Source organism: Manacus candei, unplaced genomic scaffold (genome assembly GCF_025592945.1).
Source record: "Manacus candei isolate 608988 ecotype Guabito, Panama unplaced genomic scaffold, ASM2559294v1 h1tg000017l, whole genome shotgun sequence".
NCBI classification, from domain to species: Eukaryota; Metazoa; Chordata; class Aves; order Passeriformes; family Pipridae; genus Manacus; species Manacus candei.
In genome coordinates this window covers 18561533-18577920 of record NW_026138065.1, presented here as the reverse complement: position 1 = coordinate 18577920, position 16388 = coordinate 18561533, and the positions used below count along the sequence as shown (strand labels likewise).

Here is a 16388-nt window from a genome sequence, read left to right as displayed (position 1 = left end):
CACCCATTAACACAGCACTGCCAGGTCCATCACTAAACTACATCCCTAAGCCGCATCTCCATGGCTTTTAAATACCTCCAGGGGTGGTGACGCAACACAGAAGTTATTTATTTAATGTGACCTGAATTTTCCCCTTAAACTACATTAGGAGTGGGGTATTGATTACTATTAAATGGTATGAGGGTGTGTCCATCCCACTGACCAGATAAAGTACTATTGACCTGGGTAACGACCCATGAGGGTCACCACTTGAAATTAAATGCCAGTAGGACCATTAGACCACAACCACTGCATTTAAAGCCTGGTGACCCAACTAGTTTTTCATCCCATTTCTAAAACTAATCATGTATCTTCTTCTCTCACCCAGTCCTTACATTTCAGCAATGCAGATTTAATAAACAGATTAGTGGAAAGCTTAACAGTGGAACAGAAATTATTCATATTGTAGACTTCTAAAAATGCATTGTCACGTTTAAGGAGGAATTGGGAATTGTTTATGAAAAAAACCAGAATCCAGCAGAGGAATTTTTTTGTTTGTTTGTTTTTAACCAGTCTATATTTGTGAAAGTGGCACATTCAAAGTGATTTGAACTGAAAAGAAATTAAAGGGAGAATTGCAATTGGCTTGGGTTAATTTTTTTTGGTACTAATTTACATTGTTTAAGCTTAATTGCACTGGTTGTGTGTAGAAGCCCTTTATAGGAAAAGCAGTTGAGGAAGAGGGGTTTTAGAGGAAATGCATGACAGTAAAACCACAAAGTATCATGAGGGTTCGGCATATTGGAACTATTTTTAGATAATTTTTGCTTTAAAGTCACTGAAGTTTTAAAGCTGTTAAATATATGACTTTTTTCTTTTTTTCTTTTTTTTTTCTTTAAGATTCGTGAGACTCTTTTCTGGATGTGATGGCAAATTATTGTTTGTTAGTCAGAATTCGTTTTGTAAAGTATTCTTGGTCTGAAAATGAATTCGTGTTTGGTTTGGATAACCCCAAGGTCTATAAGCATAATTGTCCTGAAACACTTGGGCTCATCTCAGGTGTGAGATGTGGCTCTGGAGAGGGTTTGACTGAGGCAGGGTGCAGGGGTCCTGTTTTACTGGATAGTGAGACAATTTGAGAGAGAGTTGGGAAGTCACAGCTGGACACTATGGAACTGGCTAAGGAGAAAACGGGGATGGGAGAGCATGTTTCCAGCCCAGGAACAACTAATGTCTGTGTGTTGTGAAGCATTTTCCCACCATGTAAATGTGAAGAATGGAGTTGCAAATAGAGGAAAACATTGTTTGGGAGGAGGCAGGGTTTCCAGTGTTGCACAGCACCTTAATGCTGGAATACTTCAGTCCAGCAGTCTTGTCTTAAGGGAGGATTAGTATGATAGTCCTGTTTTGCATTGATTGCAGGGATTTTATACCTCTTTTCCTGCTCTTCCTACCTCACACATCCCTCTCCATCCCCTTCTCCTTCCTTCTCAGCAAACTCACCAGTGCCCACCATGATCTGCTGCATTGGCAGGCATGTGTGTGCAAACGGGTGTATTGTACTTCAAATACATACATGTGGCTGTGCATTATGCCGGTGAATCTTGCATCATGCCTTAGTACATTAATTTTGCTAACCATTATTACTTATGTGTTCTTTTCTTTTATTGTTTGATTTGGAGTTGAAAAAGTTTGCCCAACCAAAGGTGTGTTTGCCCAACCAAAGGTGTATTTGCCAACCAGCCTTGACTGTCAAAAGATACACAAGTATGTTGGATTCACAAGTGGACAAGTGTTTGGTAGATGAATTAAATGGATCTATGGACAGAAAAATCTCATTTCCGATGGACCTTAATGAATGAACGTATACTTTTAGTATACCATAACTGACTTGTATTAGCAAATTTAATGGTCTGAATATCACCCGCAAAAGAAAAACTGTTGGCAGAGATCAGAACTAGTGTTCTGGAAATGAGCAAAAAATTGTTCTTGAAAATCTGCATATGATTGTTTTTTGTCCTAATTGTTGATACAATTTTTTTGAAGGTTATGTACGACTGTGCAACGCTTTCTCTCCAAATAGATTTTTTTTTTTTTAAACCAAAATAAAAACCTATGAACTCTTGGATTATATTTGGAAAAAATTCCAGGTGTGAATTTATACAGCTGTGCATGGTACTAGAGATATTGACTTGTCAAATATAAAGGAATATAAATATAAATGGAGATGCATTGACTTTTTATTAACTCTAGAGTTTGCTGGAAGCAGAGAATAAAATAATGATCTATTGCTTAAGGTGCTGGACGTATAGATTGATGCCAGCAGCAATAAAGAGAACACCTTCAGTTTTCAGTAGAAGCCTGTTCACTGTACCCTGAGGAGTAGTCACTCTTCTGAAAATAATTTGCTGTCAAATAAAGGGAAAAAGTGACAGCCGTCAACTTGCAGCCTAGTAAGTGGGTGGCAGGTTTTTTTGTGTTTGGTTTTTCTGTTTGGGTTTTTTTTTTTTTTGGTGCTTTTTTTTCCTCTCTACATGTTGTCTGAAGCTTGTCTTGCTGTGGTTGAATATGGAATATGGAATTGGGCAGCAATGTGTGTCTGCCAGAAGGAGCTGCAAGTTCACCTTAAACTGTTGTTTCAGTGGCAGAGGACCTTGGTGTTGGGGAAGATTGGGGCAGGGTTTTGAGAAGGAAAAGCTCATGTGCAGTTGGAAATTTCACTTATAGTGCCACAGGGAGAAATCATGTATTCTGGTTTTTATTTTATTGACAGAATCAGTCTTTAATGACAACTCAATTTATATGTGAAAATATACCTGTAGCTTGTGGATGTGATACTCTGTAGAGCACATTGTCAGGTAAAGATGTTAAAAGTTGTGCCCTTTCACTAATCTTTTTGATATTTTTTCCCCTGATGCGATAAACAACATGGTATAAATATTGTACTCTTTTTTTTGTCCATTTCCATATGTTTAAATCTTATTAGCAATTCTGAGAAATGTAATTAACAGAAACTTTTATTGTGATCCTCCAGAAACACCCTAGTATCTCACAGAATGCTCAGTGTTAAATGCATGGTTCTGATTACATATGACTTTCTTTTCTTTTGAGGCTGTGATGTAACTTTCTCTTTCTGTTTTTTTTTTGTTTTTTGGTAGCTGGTATTGTTCTTGTAGATAAGATTTTTTAGTTCAAAATTTTGCATTATTTCAGTGGATTATGTAGTTTCATCTGTAATGAGGCAGTGGATTCTGAGCTCTGAAAACATGAGATTTTAATAGCGTATCAGGAAGAAAGTTGGTGATAAATTTAATACGAATTTTGAATTTGTTATGAGTTGTTGAAATAGAAAGTCAGTGTATTGTTTTGATACTGAGATTTGCTATGTTTCTGTTATGCAGAGGTCTTGCCCGAGATTGCCTAAAGCCAGTTCTGTCATGCAGGAGCTCTTAGGGTTTTCTGTTGTATCAGTTGAGCAGGTCTGGAGCTGGTGTTCAGTCCATAACAGCATCACATTTTGCATTCAGTGCACACTGTAGTAGAACATGAAGAAGAAACTTCATTTCTGCAAGGGGCAGAAAGTCTGCAGTGGACAAATATTGTATTCTTTGTTTCTGTGGTTTACATCAAGGGATATCCAGAAACTGTGAGAAGAAATGGGAGTATAGCTAGAGTTAAAATGAAAGAATAAATAGAATTAAAACCAAGGTTGGAGCTGAAATTAAAAGACAGTTTAAGAAATCTGCCCACTGATTTCTGTATGATCAATCCCCAAGATTCATCCAATTGACAGTTCAATAACTTTTACCACAAAGCAAAGGAGAAATGCAGAATTTCCCACTACTTTCCTCAATGTTTTTTTCCTCTTGCAGATTTAAAGTTCTATCTGAAGTTTTAGCTGTTCTCTGTGAGTACATATGTGTGATTACATATGAATAAGGTTCAAACTGCAAGTAATACTTAGTAGCATCAGGCCTGAAGAACTGGAAATCTCCCTTGGTCATGTGCTGGCCTTTTATCCACCACCATCTCTTGCTCTACTCCATCCCTCTGCTCCTCTGGCTTGGCTGCTGCATTTTTTTTGTTTCCCTAGGTGCAGGCAGGTGCTTAAAACAAGTTCTTGTCAGGGATTAGCAGTTTTTTCCTCTTTGTTGGTGGAATTTGGCGAGATCCTGAGGGTGCTTGCTCCAGGAGCTGGGAAATTGTGTTGCAGTGTGTTCCAGTTCGGCTTTTGTGAGTAATCACAAGCTTCCCTTATCTGTATTGTCTTAAGGGTTTCTATTGTTAATTTGGCTACCTGAAGCTGTGACAGCTGTGATAAGCCTTACCATTTTTACTTCCAGTTAAAAATTTATAAAACATGAATTTCACTGTATGTGGCTTGAAAGTCGGGTGGAGAGCCTCTGAATGTATTTGTTAAATACATCTGTAGCCTGTAAGGGCAGTGGTAATTATCCTGCCTAGTAAGCGTGCAGAATTCTTCCTTACTGGAAGATTGTTTTATTATTCCCTTGGTGTAGTGTAGGACAGCAGTTGGATCCCCATGCTTAAAATAAGAAAGGAAGATGGGCATTTTTGGTGTTGCATCAGCTTTCAGCAAGCTTAAAATAATGTATTGTGCAAGAACTTGTCTCCTTCAACTGATTCTCTGAAGTATATTGACAAGTTTAACTTCTTTCAACAACACACACACACACACACACACACAGAGCCATGTATGGGCACAGAAGTAGCTCGTATGGGGAAAGCTGTGTTCACCATTCCAGTTATAAAATAACTCATCCATTTTTATGCAGTGGTCTAAATTCAGGAGGAAGTTCGGTTTTTTATGTGGAAGAGAAGAGGTAACATTAGTTTTAACTTAAATAAAGTACTTTGAATATGATTGATTTGGCATGAGCGCTGGTCTAATTAAATTAGTGCTTTTTGAAAGGTTGTATAGGTGTCCATGTACTTTCTTGGGTTTCTTTGTTTTCCAGGAAAGACTTGGAGAATGGATGTGTAATGTGAAACATTTTTTTGAATGGGTGTGGGGGCCGTGAAGAGTAGAAATGATACCATACCTAATTGGCTGTTGATATTCTGATGAACTTTACTAGTCTACAGGTAATCAAATGTTGATTCATATTTATTTAAATTTTTTGTAGTTTGAGTTTTACATCAAGTTACATTACAAGAGGCTTAATCACAAGTCCACTGCTCTTTACCTCTTTTTTTAATGTATGGTGGAGGGTCTTTCAAAAATAAATAACCTCTATTTATGCAATGAATGTTCCCAGCCTTAACTAATTACTGATACAGATAGTATCAGCGGTATAATTAGAGTTGTGTACCTTTAAGTTTGTGGGGGGGTTTATATTTTTTTGCTTATGGTAAATAGAACATTTTCTCATACTTAATTCTGGATAGCCATAGGATTTTAAAACTCTTAATTTGGTATTTTTGTGTTCTGCTACTCTGTGTTTTTTTAGCATGCTGAGTATGAAGGAGGAGTATTTTTTTGTCTGTTTAAGAACTGTCTTACCCAATTCTGTATTTAAAAGTATTTACCGAATTTCAGCAATACATACTGATCTGGAAAGATGAGCTAAACAGGTTCCTGCAGTTTTGAATACCTGTCTTTCTTATGCATAAAGTACAGAGGCAGCTGATTGGGGTTGACCAAGTTATGCTACATCAGTTGTAATTATTTAAACTTACACGTGCCAGCTGTGATTTAAAAAAATAAAAAATCCCAAAACAAAGCAAACCCATTTTTGTAAAGGTCTTCCTCTTCTTTCTTCCATCCCTTTACTTAAATTAAAAGAAGATTAGCTCTGAGTCAAAAATTTTTTTAAAATCTTTGTCATAGAGGAACCTTAGCCGTGATATTTGTCTGTTTTTCATATGAAAGGTTTTTCTAGATATTTTCCTAAATATAAGATAAAAGAGTACAGCTGAAGTGATAACCCTGAACTGATAACTAATGCCATGCCCAAAGGAGACCAGTGAATTTGTGGAGGAAGGGACTTAATTCCTGTCTTCCAACCCCTTTAGACAGAAGTGTGCCATCAATAATTTGACTCGAGAAGCAAAGAATCTTGAATAATTAAATTTAGATCATAACAGTTTAAGTAACATCCGGTCTCAGAAAGGATACATATATCTGGAGCGGGGGGGGGAACACAAAAGGGAAGCAGGAAGACAGAACAGTACACCAAGGCTGAGTCAACAGAGGCCCTTCAGAAAAGATGATTTTATCCTAGCGAAACCAATGCAGAAAGCCATAAAAACACATCAGGCAAATCTATGGGAAGGAAATCAGAAGGGTGATAAGTCTGTGAAGCAGGTGGTTTACTTTGTAATGTGTCCCTTTACAAAAATAGAAAGTGAAATGGTTCCTTCTCCAGTAGATAGTTAAAGGAAAAAATTAAGTGGGACTGTGGTGATAAGTACTCTAAATCTGTGGGGTTGTTGTTTTTTGGGGGTTTTTTTGGTTGGTTGGTTTGTGTTTTGTTTTGTTTTGGGTTTTTTTGGTCTTGTTAATAAGAAGGAATTACTGACAGACTTTAGGATGTTGAATAAAATGATGATCAAGCTGGTGCATTGAAAAACAGCAAAGTGTTGTGACTAGTTGGATATTCCAGATATGGAATTCTAGTAGAATTTAGGGATGATGATGTTGCTCAGTTCCAAATTTGCATTTTGCTGTCAGTGTGAGCAACATGGTGAAATGACAAAAAGAATAAGAAAAGTTGGTTATTTGGCTAAGACTAGACAAGTTTATGAGAAAATAAAGAGTAATCTGATGAACACCATGAGTGAGCAACAAGGAGACAAGGACAGCACATTGGACTAAGAGGATTTACAGAGGCTTAATTACTGTCTTAACTTGTGAAGAAAGGGGGGCAGGACAAACATGAGTTTACAGATAAAAGAGGACCTTGATGTAGATTCTAAAGCCAGAATTAGGCAATGAAATTTCAAGTACATGGAAGAAAATAGAATGCTTTATCTAAATGCTTGTCTCCAAGGGATCAAAAAAAAAATGGGTGGGGGAAACATATGAGACAATGGAAAGGTAGAACATCTCCCGTGAACAATGAACACTCAGCGAAACTAAATCCAAGGAAAAGGAAATACTCCCACCCACTCTTTTTTCCTTATCCTTGTTCTCACAGAATTAGTGTTTACATTAAAAAACACATCTCTTTCAGAGGCCACTGAAGCTGAGAGCTGCTCTGAGAGTTGAGATGATTTAGACATTTGTATGAGTAGCAAGTAGGAGATGTTACAGTAAACATTATCTATTTTCAGACAGGTGTAGAATTATCATTGTTTTGGCCATTGGCCAGTTTCAGAGGTGTGGTTTTTTTAATTTTCGTGGTCCCTCCCCTTCTTTTCCTCCTCCCCCTCCCCCAAAAAAGTATGTCTGAATGTATTATTAACATAAATGGGAAGCAAATGCATTCCCTTTTTCTAATACTTGGTGCAGGTTAGATTCAGCAGTAGTCTCACCAGATTGAATGTTTTTCTGAAGCACAGCCCTACCATATGGGCAACTTGTGACCTCGGTGTGCATCAGGGGTGATGGGAGGAACATTCTTTTAAAGAAGCAACCAACTTCCCTCCCCTCCCACCCCAAACATTCAAACAGAACCCCAAAATCAAATGCTTTTATTCGTATATTGTTTGACTTTTGCTTGGGAAAATCATTAAGAACAATTTTTCTTATGAACATACAAGTATCTGCTCTCCAGTATTTAAGAAGCTCGTATGAGGCTACAGCATCAGTGGAGATGTTGTGGGCTCTTATCTCTGTGAATATAAACAGAATTAAAGAGGAATTGCTCTGGCTGGAAACTGAACTGCCTTAGCAGTTCAAGTCCTTCCAAGCACCTAGTGACTGTTGGAGCCATGTTGCCTTCATCAACCCAATTCCGCATACTTGGCAACCACTGCTCTCACCAGGGAAAAGACTTGTGAGGAGTTGAGAGGTGCTCTGTAGCACATGAATTTCTATCTCAAATATGCAAATAAAAATCTGGTGTAATAGAGTCAGTTACGAAGTTGTCAAATGCAACCGTTGACTTATTTCTTGTCTTATCGAAGAGAAATATAAGTTAGTTGAAATCAGGTTGGGCATGTTGGATCTCCATCACTCCTTGAGATTTCCATCTAATTTAGTGCAGATGGTGGCTGGTGGTCGTGTCTCCCTCCAGTGACAAAGGGAGCTATGTAGTTGGTGATTATGAAATAAACATTTTTTTTTTTGATGGTCAGGATAAATCCTACCAATTGCTATTAGTAACCATCAAATGCAATGAAATACTTTTCAGAGTGGCTTTAAACTTTATAATGCACTTAACAAGTATTCTTCTCTCATTCACTGTGTGGTACAAAACACATCTGCAGAGCAGTTTACACGCTGGTTGCATTTATGCTGGATTAGGTACATTTTTTTTTACCTAGGGGTGTGTGTGTAAATCCTTGATTGTGCAAATGTGTTCCAGTAGAAACCCCTCACTTTAAAGTCTGCAAGTTAAGGATTAAAGTATTTTCTTGGGCAAGAGGATGTCTCATGTCAAAGCGTTATCTCAATACATATTTCTGAGGCTTGCGAAAGGAAGGTAATTTAACTTGGACTTTTCTGCTTGGCCGAAGAAACCCATCTTTTATTACTGTTTGCACTGAATTGCGGGAGTTAATCATTGTTCATGTGTGTGTGTGCAATGAGAGAGAATGTGTTCACTGAAGGCAGTAAATCTAACAGCCAAGATGTTTTTCTTCTGTTCTGTGCACTCACTGAGATATTCGATAATGATTTTCCTGTGTTTGGAGCTTTCAAAGCATTTTTGAATACAGTAACCACTGGTGAACAGTGTCTTACAAGAAGTGCTCTTGTAATGTTTGGGTAGTGGTGTATAGTCTGAAGCACAGTAAAACTGATGTGTAGTTGTACATCCTGAAATATAGTTAGATCTATCAAAGCATTAGACATGACAACTCACACTTTTGTCAAAGGCAAAAAACCCCCCCAACAATCACATAATTTTCTTCATTACCACTTAATATTCAGTTGACAATATTCAGTTTATCATAACTGAAGGATGAAAACGCAGGTGAATTAAAAGAAACTGCTTTTTTAAACAACTGCGTTGGAAAGGCCTTAGTAGTAGCTTTCACAGACCTAGTGACCTTCAGAATGAGAGAACATTCTGTTGTTTGTCTAGTCCAATGTCTTGTATTTAACTTCAGGCATCATCAGCCTATTTCAAGAGGGGTGTAAAACCTCCCTACCAGATAAATGTGGGATGATCTCCCTCCTCATTCTTAACAGAAGTTGTTTTACCATCTTTAAGAATGGTGCTTTGTATCTCTTCTAAAGCACCTGTGCTTATTTATTTGTACTCTTGCCTACCATGTCTGTTTCTTAAACTGACTTTTCTTTGTGTTTGTTTTTTTTTTATTTTTATTTTTATTTATTTATTTTTATGCCTGTTTTGGTAATCTGAATGCACTTATTGCCCTCCTGAAAAGAATAAGTGGCGGTTTTAGGAATAGTTGATAATTCTGACTTTACATTTTGCAAAAGTAAGTGTTTTTATTAACATGAATACAACAATACTTGTAATTACAGTACTGTTCTGTTTTTAAGGAGAATATTGATTTAGCTTATCTAGCCTTACATTGACAAATACAGAAATACTTCTTTTCCAAATATACGTTTGCTTTAGAGTTCTGAAGTAAATGAACTAAGACCGCATTTAATATTTTTCTCTTCATAAAATGGTTTTGAAGGCAACATTTTCTTCTACTAAAGTCAATAAAACAAGGCACTTAATTCTGTTTTACTTTGCCAAAGTAATAAAAAATAATGTTGATTCCAGAAAATGTTAAAAATTAGATGTAATAGAAGAGAATATGAATCTCTGAAATATTAATTGCTTTTTTTATGGGTCTCTTTGTTCATGTTTATTTGTGGTCAGTTGGAAGGAAGTAAGCACTTTGTATCCTGCTAAGCGTGGAAGGCTTTAAATATATATGGCTTGGTGTTAACTTTTTTAAAGCATTACTTATGACTGACACATCCTGGTCTAGTTTACTCTTCCCGCTACTGACCTTGAAAACATGTCTGTGCAATAATTGCTTATTGCTGGAACAAAAGATAGTTCTGTCTATGATTTGTTTGAATTCAGGAAGCCGTGTTTGCCAAAGTAAAATCTTGGTGACGCAACTATGTCAGGTTTCAGCAGCCACACCTCTGCTAAGCAGTTTCAAGTTTTCAGGTTTAACCTTTGTTCATAGCCATATTCCTTTTCCGGCAAAACATTTGAGGTGGTTTTCTTTCTTCCTTTAGCAGTGAAGCTGTGCTAAAGAAATGCCAAGTTTTAGAAGAAAAAGCAGCAGCAAGTACTGTTGAGGTTTCCAGTTGTTTTGTATTAGGGCAAGTGGATGGTCGAAGAATAAATGGATTCGCTTCCCAATCATTGTGGTAAGGTTGACGCTTAATATTAAGTGTTGGATGGTATAGATGGTGTGGGTTTTATAGAATAGGATTTCATAATGAGCTATACTTGATATCTGTAAAACAATAAAGAATGCCATCACTGGGCTCCAGTTGTCTTCCATTGTGCAGGGATACTGGACCAAATTAAGTAGGTACATCTTCGCTGCTGTAACACAGTTTTCAGTTCGGCTCCGAGGTATTGCATTAACATTTGTCTTTGATAATTGGTGTTTAATGCAAGAATACCTTTCTAATGAGCCATGCTGCTGAAAGTGCTCCTTCTAGGACTGTGCGGATATAGTTTTCACTGCTTTATGATGAGGATTTACCTTTCTGTAATTACGGATTTTAAAAAATCTCCTCAAAATTAATAGGTTTTGGACTGCAATTACAATTCTGCAGTGCATATCACTATTAATGTGCTGCGTTGCTGAGTTAGTCCCTGTGCTGTACCTCCTGTGTATATCGACCTCTTTTCAGGACTGAGTCCCTGGTGAGTGTAACTTCTCACCATTATCAAATTGACAGTGAGCACGTAATTACAAATTAGCTGTTTTAACTGCTTTGGGAAAAAAAACCCCAGAGTTTGGAAATCGAGCCCTGATGGATCAGCATTTCAAAAGTAGATCCATCCATTTCTGCCTGGAGCCATCCATATTTATGCATGTGCATACACATGTGGCTTTTAATGATCAAATACCAAAGTTTTGTACTGAGACTTCTGAAATTTGCCCCTCGGATGCAAATGCTAATTTTTGTCAAGCTCCAAAGTGCTTCAACCATCCTTTTTGAATGTTTTCTGAATATAGAGGGCTGAAATCAAGAGCCATGGTCTTGGAGAGCATTCAGTGCTTTGTTAATATTCCTTTCCAGCCAGATGCGATGCCAGGGGTCAAACCTTTGTTTACACTAGAAGTAAATAAAGCAGTCTTTTTACAAATTACTTGTGAAGAAGTGATAGTAGTAACCTGTGGAGCCTCTGTAGTTCATTTGTTGCTGCATTCAACTGTGCCTCATCTTTGTACTGCCCAATTTATTGCCAAATTATGGGATAATTGCCAAAGACCTTCAATGAAAGCAGTTTGTAATCTTCTACCATGTTGAGTTAAAACAGACATGCAAAATTCGTCATTTACAAAAGCAGACATTTTTTTCCCCCTCTAAGTTGTTAATAACCCTGTGTTTCTTGCTCTTATGTTCCTGATTTCTGACTTCTTCCAGGCCTAATCAGCGCCACTCCTTTCATAAGTCCCTTGGAGAGGCTGGTGAAGGATTTAGGCGTATTCTGTACCATGAGGGACTAAACTGTAATTTCTGCTAGGCACAGACTAGGAAAGTGAACTTGCAAACCAATTTTTTTTTAATGGACAGCACTGTCCAACCAACTTAATGATCACCAGATTCAGAATCTTTTTTTTTTAATTAAAAATTTTAATATGGTTACCAAAGTATTTAGTGTGGTTTATCATTAGAAGAAGAAATTAAAAATTCCATTTCCTCATTGAGTACATCCTCAGTCATTGATATATGCTGACTTGCCTGCTGCAATGCAAATAGGCATCTGCTGTGTTCAGTGTGCTCAGAGCTTGCATCTGGCTGGGAATCAGTGAGTATCTGCGGAGAGAATAGCTTCAGCTTTACTTGAAGTAAAGTGGTTACATGATAGAGATGCAAGATACCCAAGAGATCCAGATGCTCAAGAGTGGTGTCTCCTAAATGGTAAACAAAAGAAAAGTGTGTGTGCCTGAGAAGACCTTTGAGGAATGTAATTCCACCAAGAATTAGGATAGTCGCTCAAGTTTTGGACATTTATTGAAAGTTTCCTAGAACAAATGAAAGGGTTTTTTTTCTTGTCTTTGTAATAATCAGAAATTGCAGGCCTCAAATTAAAATAAATTAAAAAAAACTTGCTGGAAAAGGAAGTGAAAAAGAGGAGATATACAACATCTGTTAGAGATGAAAAAGGTATTTTAGCTTACAGAAGGTTGATTAACTATTGCCTTCCCCTTGTGCCACAAAGTAAGTGGTGAATGCTAAAGTAATGTGAAAATAGGATGGTAAAAGACTTGGAAAAAACATGAAATAATCTAATTTAAGAATGCTTTAATTGAGCCATGGTTTTCTGGCTGTATTTAGATATAAATGGTACCCATTCACTTGGTGTGTGACAACTGCTGAGGAAGGGCTGGAGTATGTAATGGGATTTTTTTGCTTTATTAGGAAATATGTAAAATTAAGAGTGGTGATAATTGAATACTTAAAGTTATTCTATGCAGAGGTGATCCTTTTACTTGAAGACAGATTTACATGATATTCACAGCTCATAAATCATTCTTGCGTTGCCTCCCTGCAAGACTATTGGCAGAGAATACGTTACTCATAATATGCCTGTTTTCAATTAGCTCGAGGAAAATTCTCTAGTTACAGAAAGAACATCCATCTCCGTTACCTGCCTTGAGAATTAACATCCAAATACATTTGCATGGAAATTACCAAAGCTTACTCTGTGTAAGTAGTGATTAGGGCTGATTTTTAAATAGGAGAGGATAGGAAGATTTAACACAACTGCCTTTGAAATGTTTCTAATCCTGAGATTTAGAGTTGTGATCGTTGTGGAATAGCCCCTCAGAAATGGAGAAGTGCGGCATAAAGCATTTTGGGCTTGGAAAGCAGGGAGGATTTCAGAGAGCCAGTGTGATGTGAGCTGGAGCTGGCTGGGCTCTGCTGCAGGGCGCCAGGGCATGTTGGGGGTAATGGCAAGGCAAGAGACTACCTCACTCAGCCCGACTTGCTCTTCGCTTCTGCATAGGAGGGCAATACAGCTCTTGGTTGGTTTGCCTCTTTAACAGCACTTTTCTGCACACTCTGTATACAACCTTCCCCCTTTTTCTTTCTGGAGTGGGACAACTGAGAGCTTTTTAGTTCTGTTTTGTCGTATCTTCTCTGTGCAAAACTCAAATACCCTTGCTTTTTATTTGTGGCTTTGCCCACTTCATTGTGCTTTGGTTAAAAGGGTTGTTTTGTCCATGTTATTACAGATCCTTGCAAAACACAGTTTATTCTGTGCTCTCACGGTGTTTCTTGTATAGTGAGTTCCACCTCTCCTGCATCGACTTTGTTCTCTTAATTGAAGAAAAGGCAAAGGACGCTGCCAGCTTTCACAAAAACCTTCTTTTCTTCCAAGGGGAGTTGAAATAGTTTGTCTGTGACTTTTTCTATTGAAAACCAGTTTTGTGTGAATTGGCATACTTGGAAATGAACAATGTCCCATGGTCAATCCAAAATCCCTTTTTGAAGGCAGAATGGATGATCTTGATTTGTGTGAGGTTGCCAAAGTAAATGTCACTTGAAGTCTTGTGCCTTGCACTTAGCTGGAACAATATACCTTGCCTTTAAATAAAGCTTTTTCTCACTGCCTGATCATGGGTGAAGAGCTTATTTTATTCTGTTTTGCTGCTGGTGAACAGATTTCTAAGGTACTGAGTTAATAAGAACTGTTTCCTGTTTTTCCAATGAAAGAAACATTTACTTCAGCTTGTACATTTCAATGTGTAAGGTGGGAAAGATACAACATTTTTAGGAGCGCCTTGTCAGCCTGTTCTGGTGGGGAGTACAAATTGCTTGGGAGCTCCTGTGTGTGTATAAATTTGGAGGAGTCTGTTGCATGACCATACGTCTGCTGCTTGTAGAAAGTGAACATTTCCATAAAGTAGTATTGTTATATGTGTTTAAATTAAAAGGACTGTGGTGTGTGTTTGGTCTACTAGGGAAATGCTAAGCATCTAATAATTTAAGTAATCACCTTTTCATTGTGGTCAGAAGAGATGCACAATATGCATACAACAAGAAAAATATACTCTGTGGCAGGGTACTTTGAGGCTTGGTGCTCAGGCACAAAAGACAGTACTAAAGAAATACTTTATATATACTCTATACTGGGAATTATTGACATTTTTGTGGATAGCATATAAGTCGGTGTCTATGAGGCTTTAAAAATACTTTAGAGATCTTCACACAGTTTATGGCTGTACAAGAAGCTCTCTGTGTAGCTGTATCAGTAGGGGTGTCAGTACAAAATTGGACTTTTATTAAAGACTTAGTGGACAGTTCTGGAGTGGCTATAGTTTATCATGTCCTGTAGTGCCCAACAGAAAGATCTGTTCTGATCAAGATACTTGTTGAGGGGCCTTTGTCTGCTGGCATTATGTGTGTCAAGATGCAAAGTGTTGGTTACTAAAATTAAAAACCTGACTGTGGGTTGAATTTAGTATTTAGAGGAACAACATCTTTTTATCATATTTTTAGCTGGAAGGTGAGGATGGGAGAACAGGAGGAAAGCCTTGGCCGTGATAAGCCTTGGCTTGTGTAGGTCATGAGTCAATGGTTAGCAAGTGCCATTTTGTACCCCTTTTTAATTCTATTTTTTTTTTATTGAATATATCTGTGGTCTCAGGCTTTTGAAAGCTCAAATAGACTAAGGCCCAGTTTTTATGGATTGATGTACTAGATCCGTAGCTCTTTACTGTACGGCTTCTGGAAAATGTCATTTGTCCTTTACTAGCACAGTAAATAAAAAAAAAATTCAGGAACATATTATTTATTACTTAACCATAAGTTCTATGCTTTCATGAGAATAATATGCTTCCCTTTTACAAATGCTTTTAGCCTCTTGACTTGTACATCCCGTGTAAACACCTTCCACTGAAAGAAAATCTTGAACTTCTGAAAACCCACAAGCTGGGACAAGAATAGGAAGAGAATATTTTAAAATGAAACCTTTTTGATATGTAATACACATATAAAATATGTATATATTATATATTTTTAGGTAAATATGTGTGTATATGTATGTATATTTTTATATATTTATATATGTGTATATATGAATATATATATACATATATATAATGTATATATGTGATTATTTTGCCAGCCTATTTCAGTAACTGTTATTAAGGTGGCTGGTTACTGGTATTAAACTATTTTTGTAAAACTTGAAGAGAAGGAGCATTAGGGTTGCCTCTACATTTGAAGAAGCCATCACAGGGAGCACAGGTGCTCCATTTGAGCGGTGCATAGGGAAGAAAGAAGAACCACCATCAAACACAAACACGTGGTGCCCTTTGGTGCACCAGGTTGTTGTAGTGCCAGTGGTCAAGTCTGCTTAAATTTACTAATAATAGTATTAGAGTTGAGGCTAAAAACTGAGAGGTCCTGCTCTTTTTGGCATTTTACCCTTGATTTTGTGGGAGGAGAATTGGGGAACTCCCAGAGTAATTGAGTGTCAGAAATACTTTCTGGATTTTTTTCTGAGAGATTGATGGGTTATTACCACAGCCCTAAACTAAAGTTGCTCGGATGGGTGCTGTCCTGAAATGCTACACTGAGCCATGAAAGGCTGGTAAAGCTAGCACAGTGCTTTGTATTGCTTTTCAGAAGCAGATAATACTCTTTAAAAAGGTCTTTTTTTTTAATGCCTTTCAGGGAGTGATTTTTGAATTTAAACATCCTGTATCTTCAGGTTGTTTGGTTAGAGCTCACAGGAGCACAAGGAGAGAACAGATGCTTTGTGCATGAGGAAGCACTCCATTTAGCATAGTCAAAGACTAGTATGTGCCAAATACATAAAAGCAAGACAACTGCTCTCAATTATTGAGGGATTATGTATTTAAAAAGGGAATAAAAGGAAAGAAAAAGTCTTGAGTTTTTTCCAGTCCTAACTGATAGAATCTCTGTTGCATACATAATTTGTGAAAAGGAAGTAACCCTAATGAGCTGTTGGGCCATTGGTTTATGGGCCTGGCTCCAGGAAACTTTCTTGTAAAGAGTAATTTAGTTAAAACGACAACGCTAATCAGGTGAAACTGAGAGGGTAGATGCTCAGCAACTTCAATGACAGGATGATACTGTCTCCCAAATC

General features: G+C 37.4%; 1 protein-coding gene across 2 annotated transcripts in view; it reads left to right on the top strand.

Annotated features, from left to right (window-relative positions):
- EML4 (EMAP like 4) overlaps positions 1-16388 on the top strand; it is a 153644-nt gene that overhangs the window by 25150 nt on the left and 112106 nt on the right. The window contains exon 1 of one of the 2 annotated variants that reach the window (XM_051783127.1): positions 6511-10453. The exons of the other annotated variant lie outside the window; for it this stretch is intronic. Coding sequence (XP_051639087.1) covers positions 10429-10453 — 25 coding nt within the window. The 5' untranslated portion in view covers positions 6511-10428. Of the gene's footprint in view, positions 1-6510; positions 10454-16388 lie in introns of those variants that run through there. 2 annotated transcript variants of the gene reach the window in all.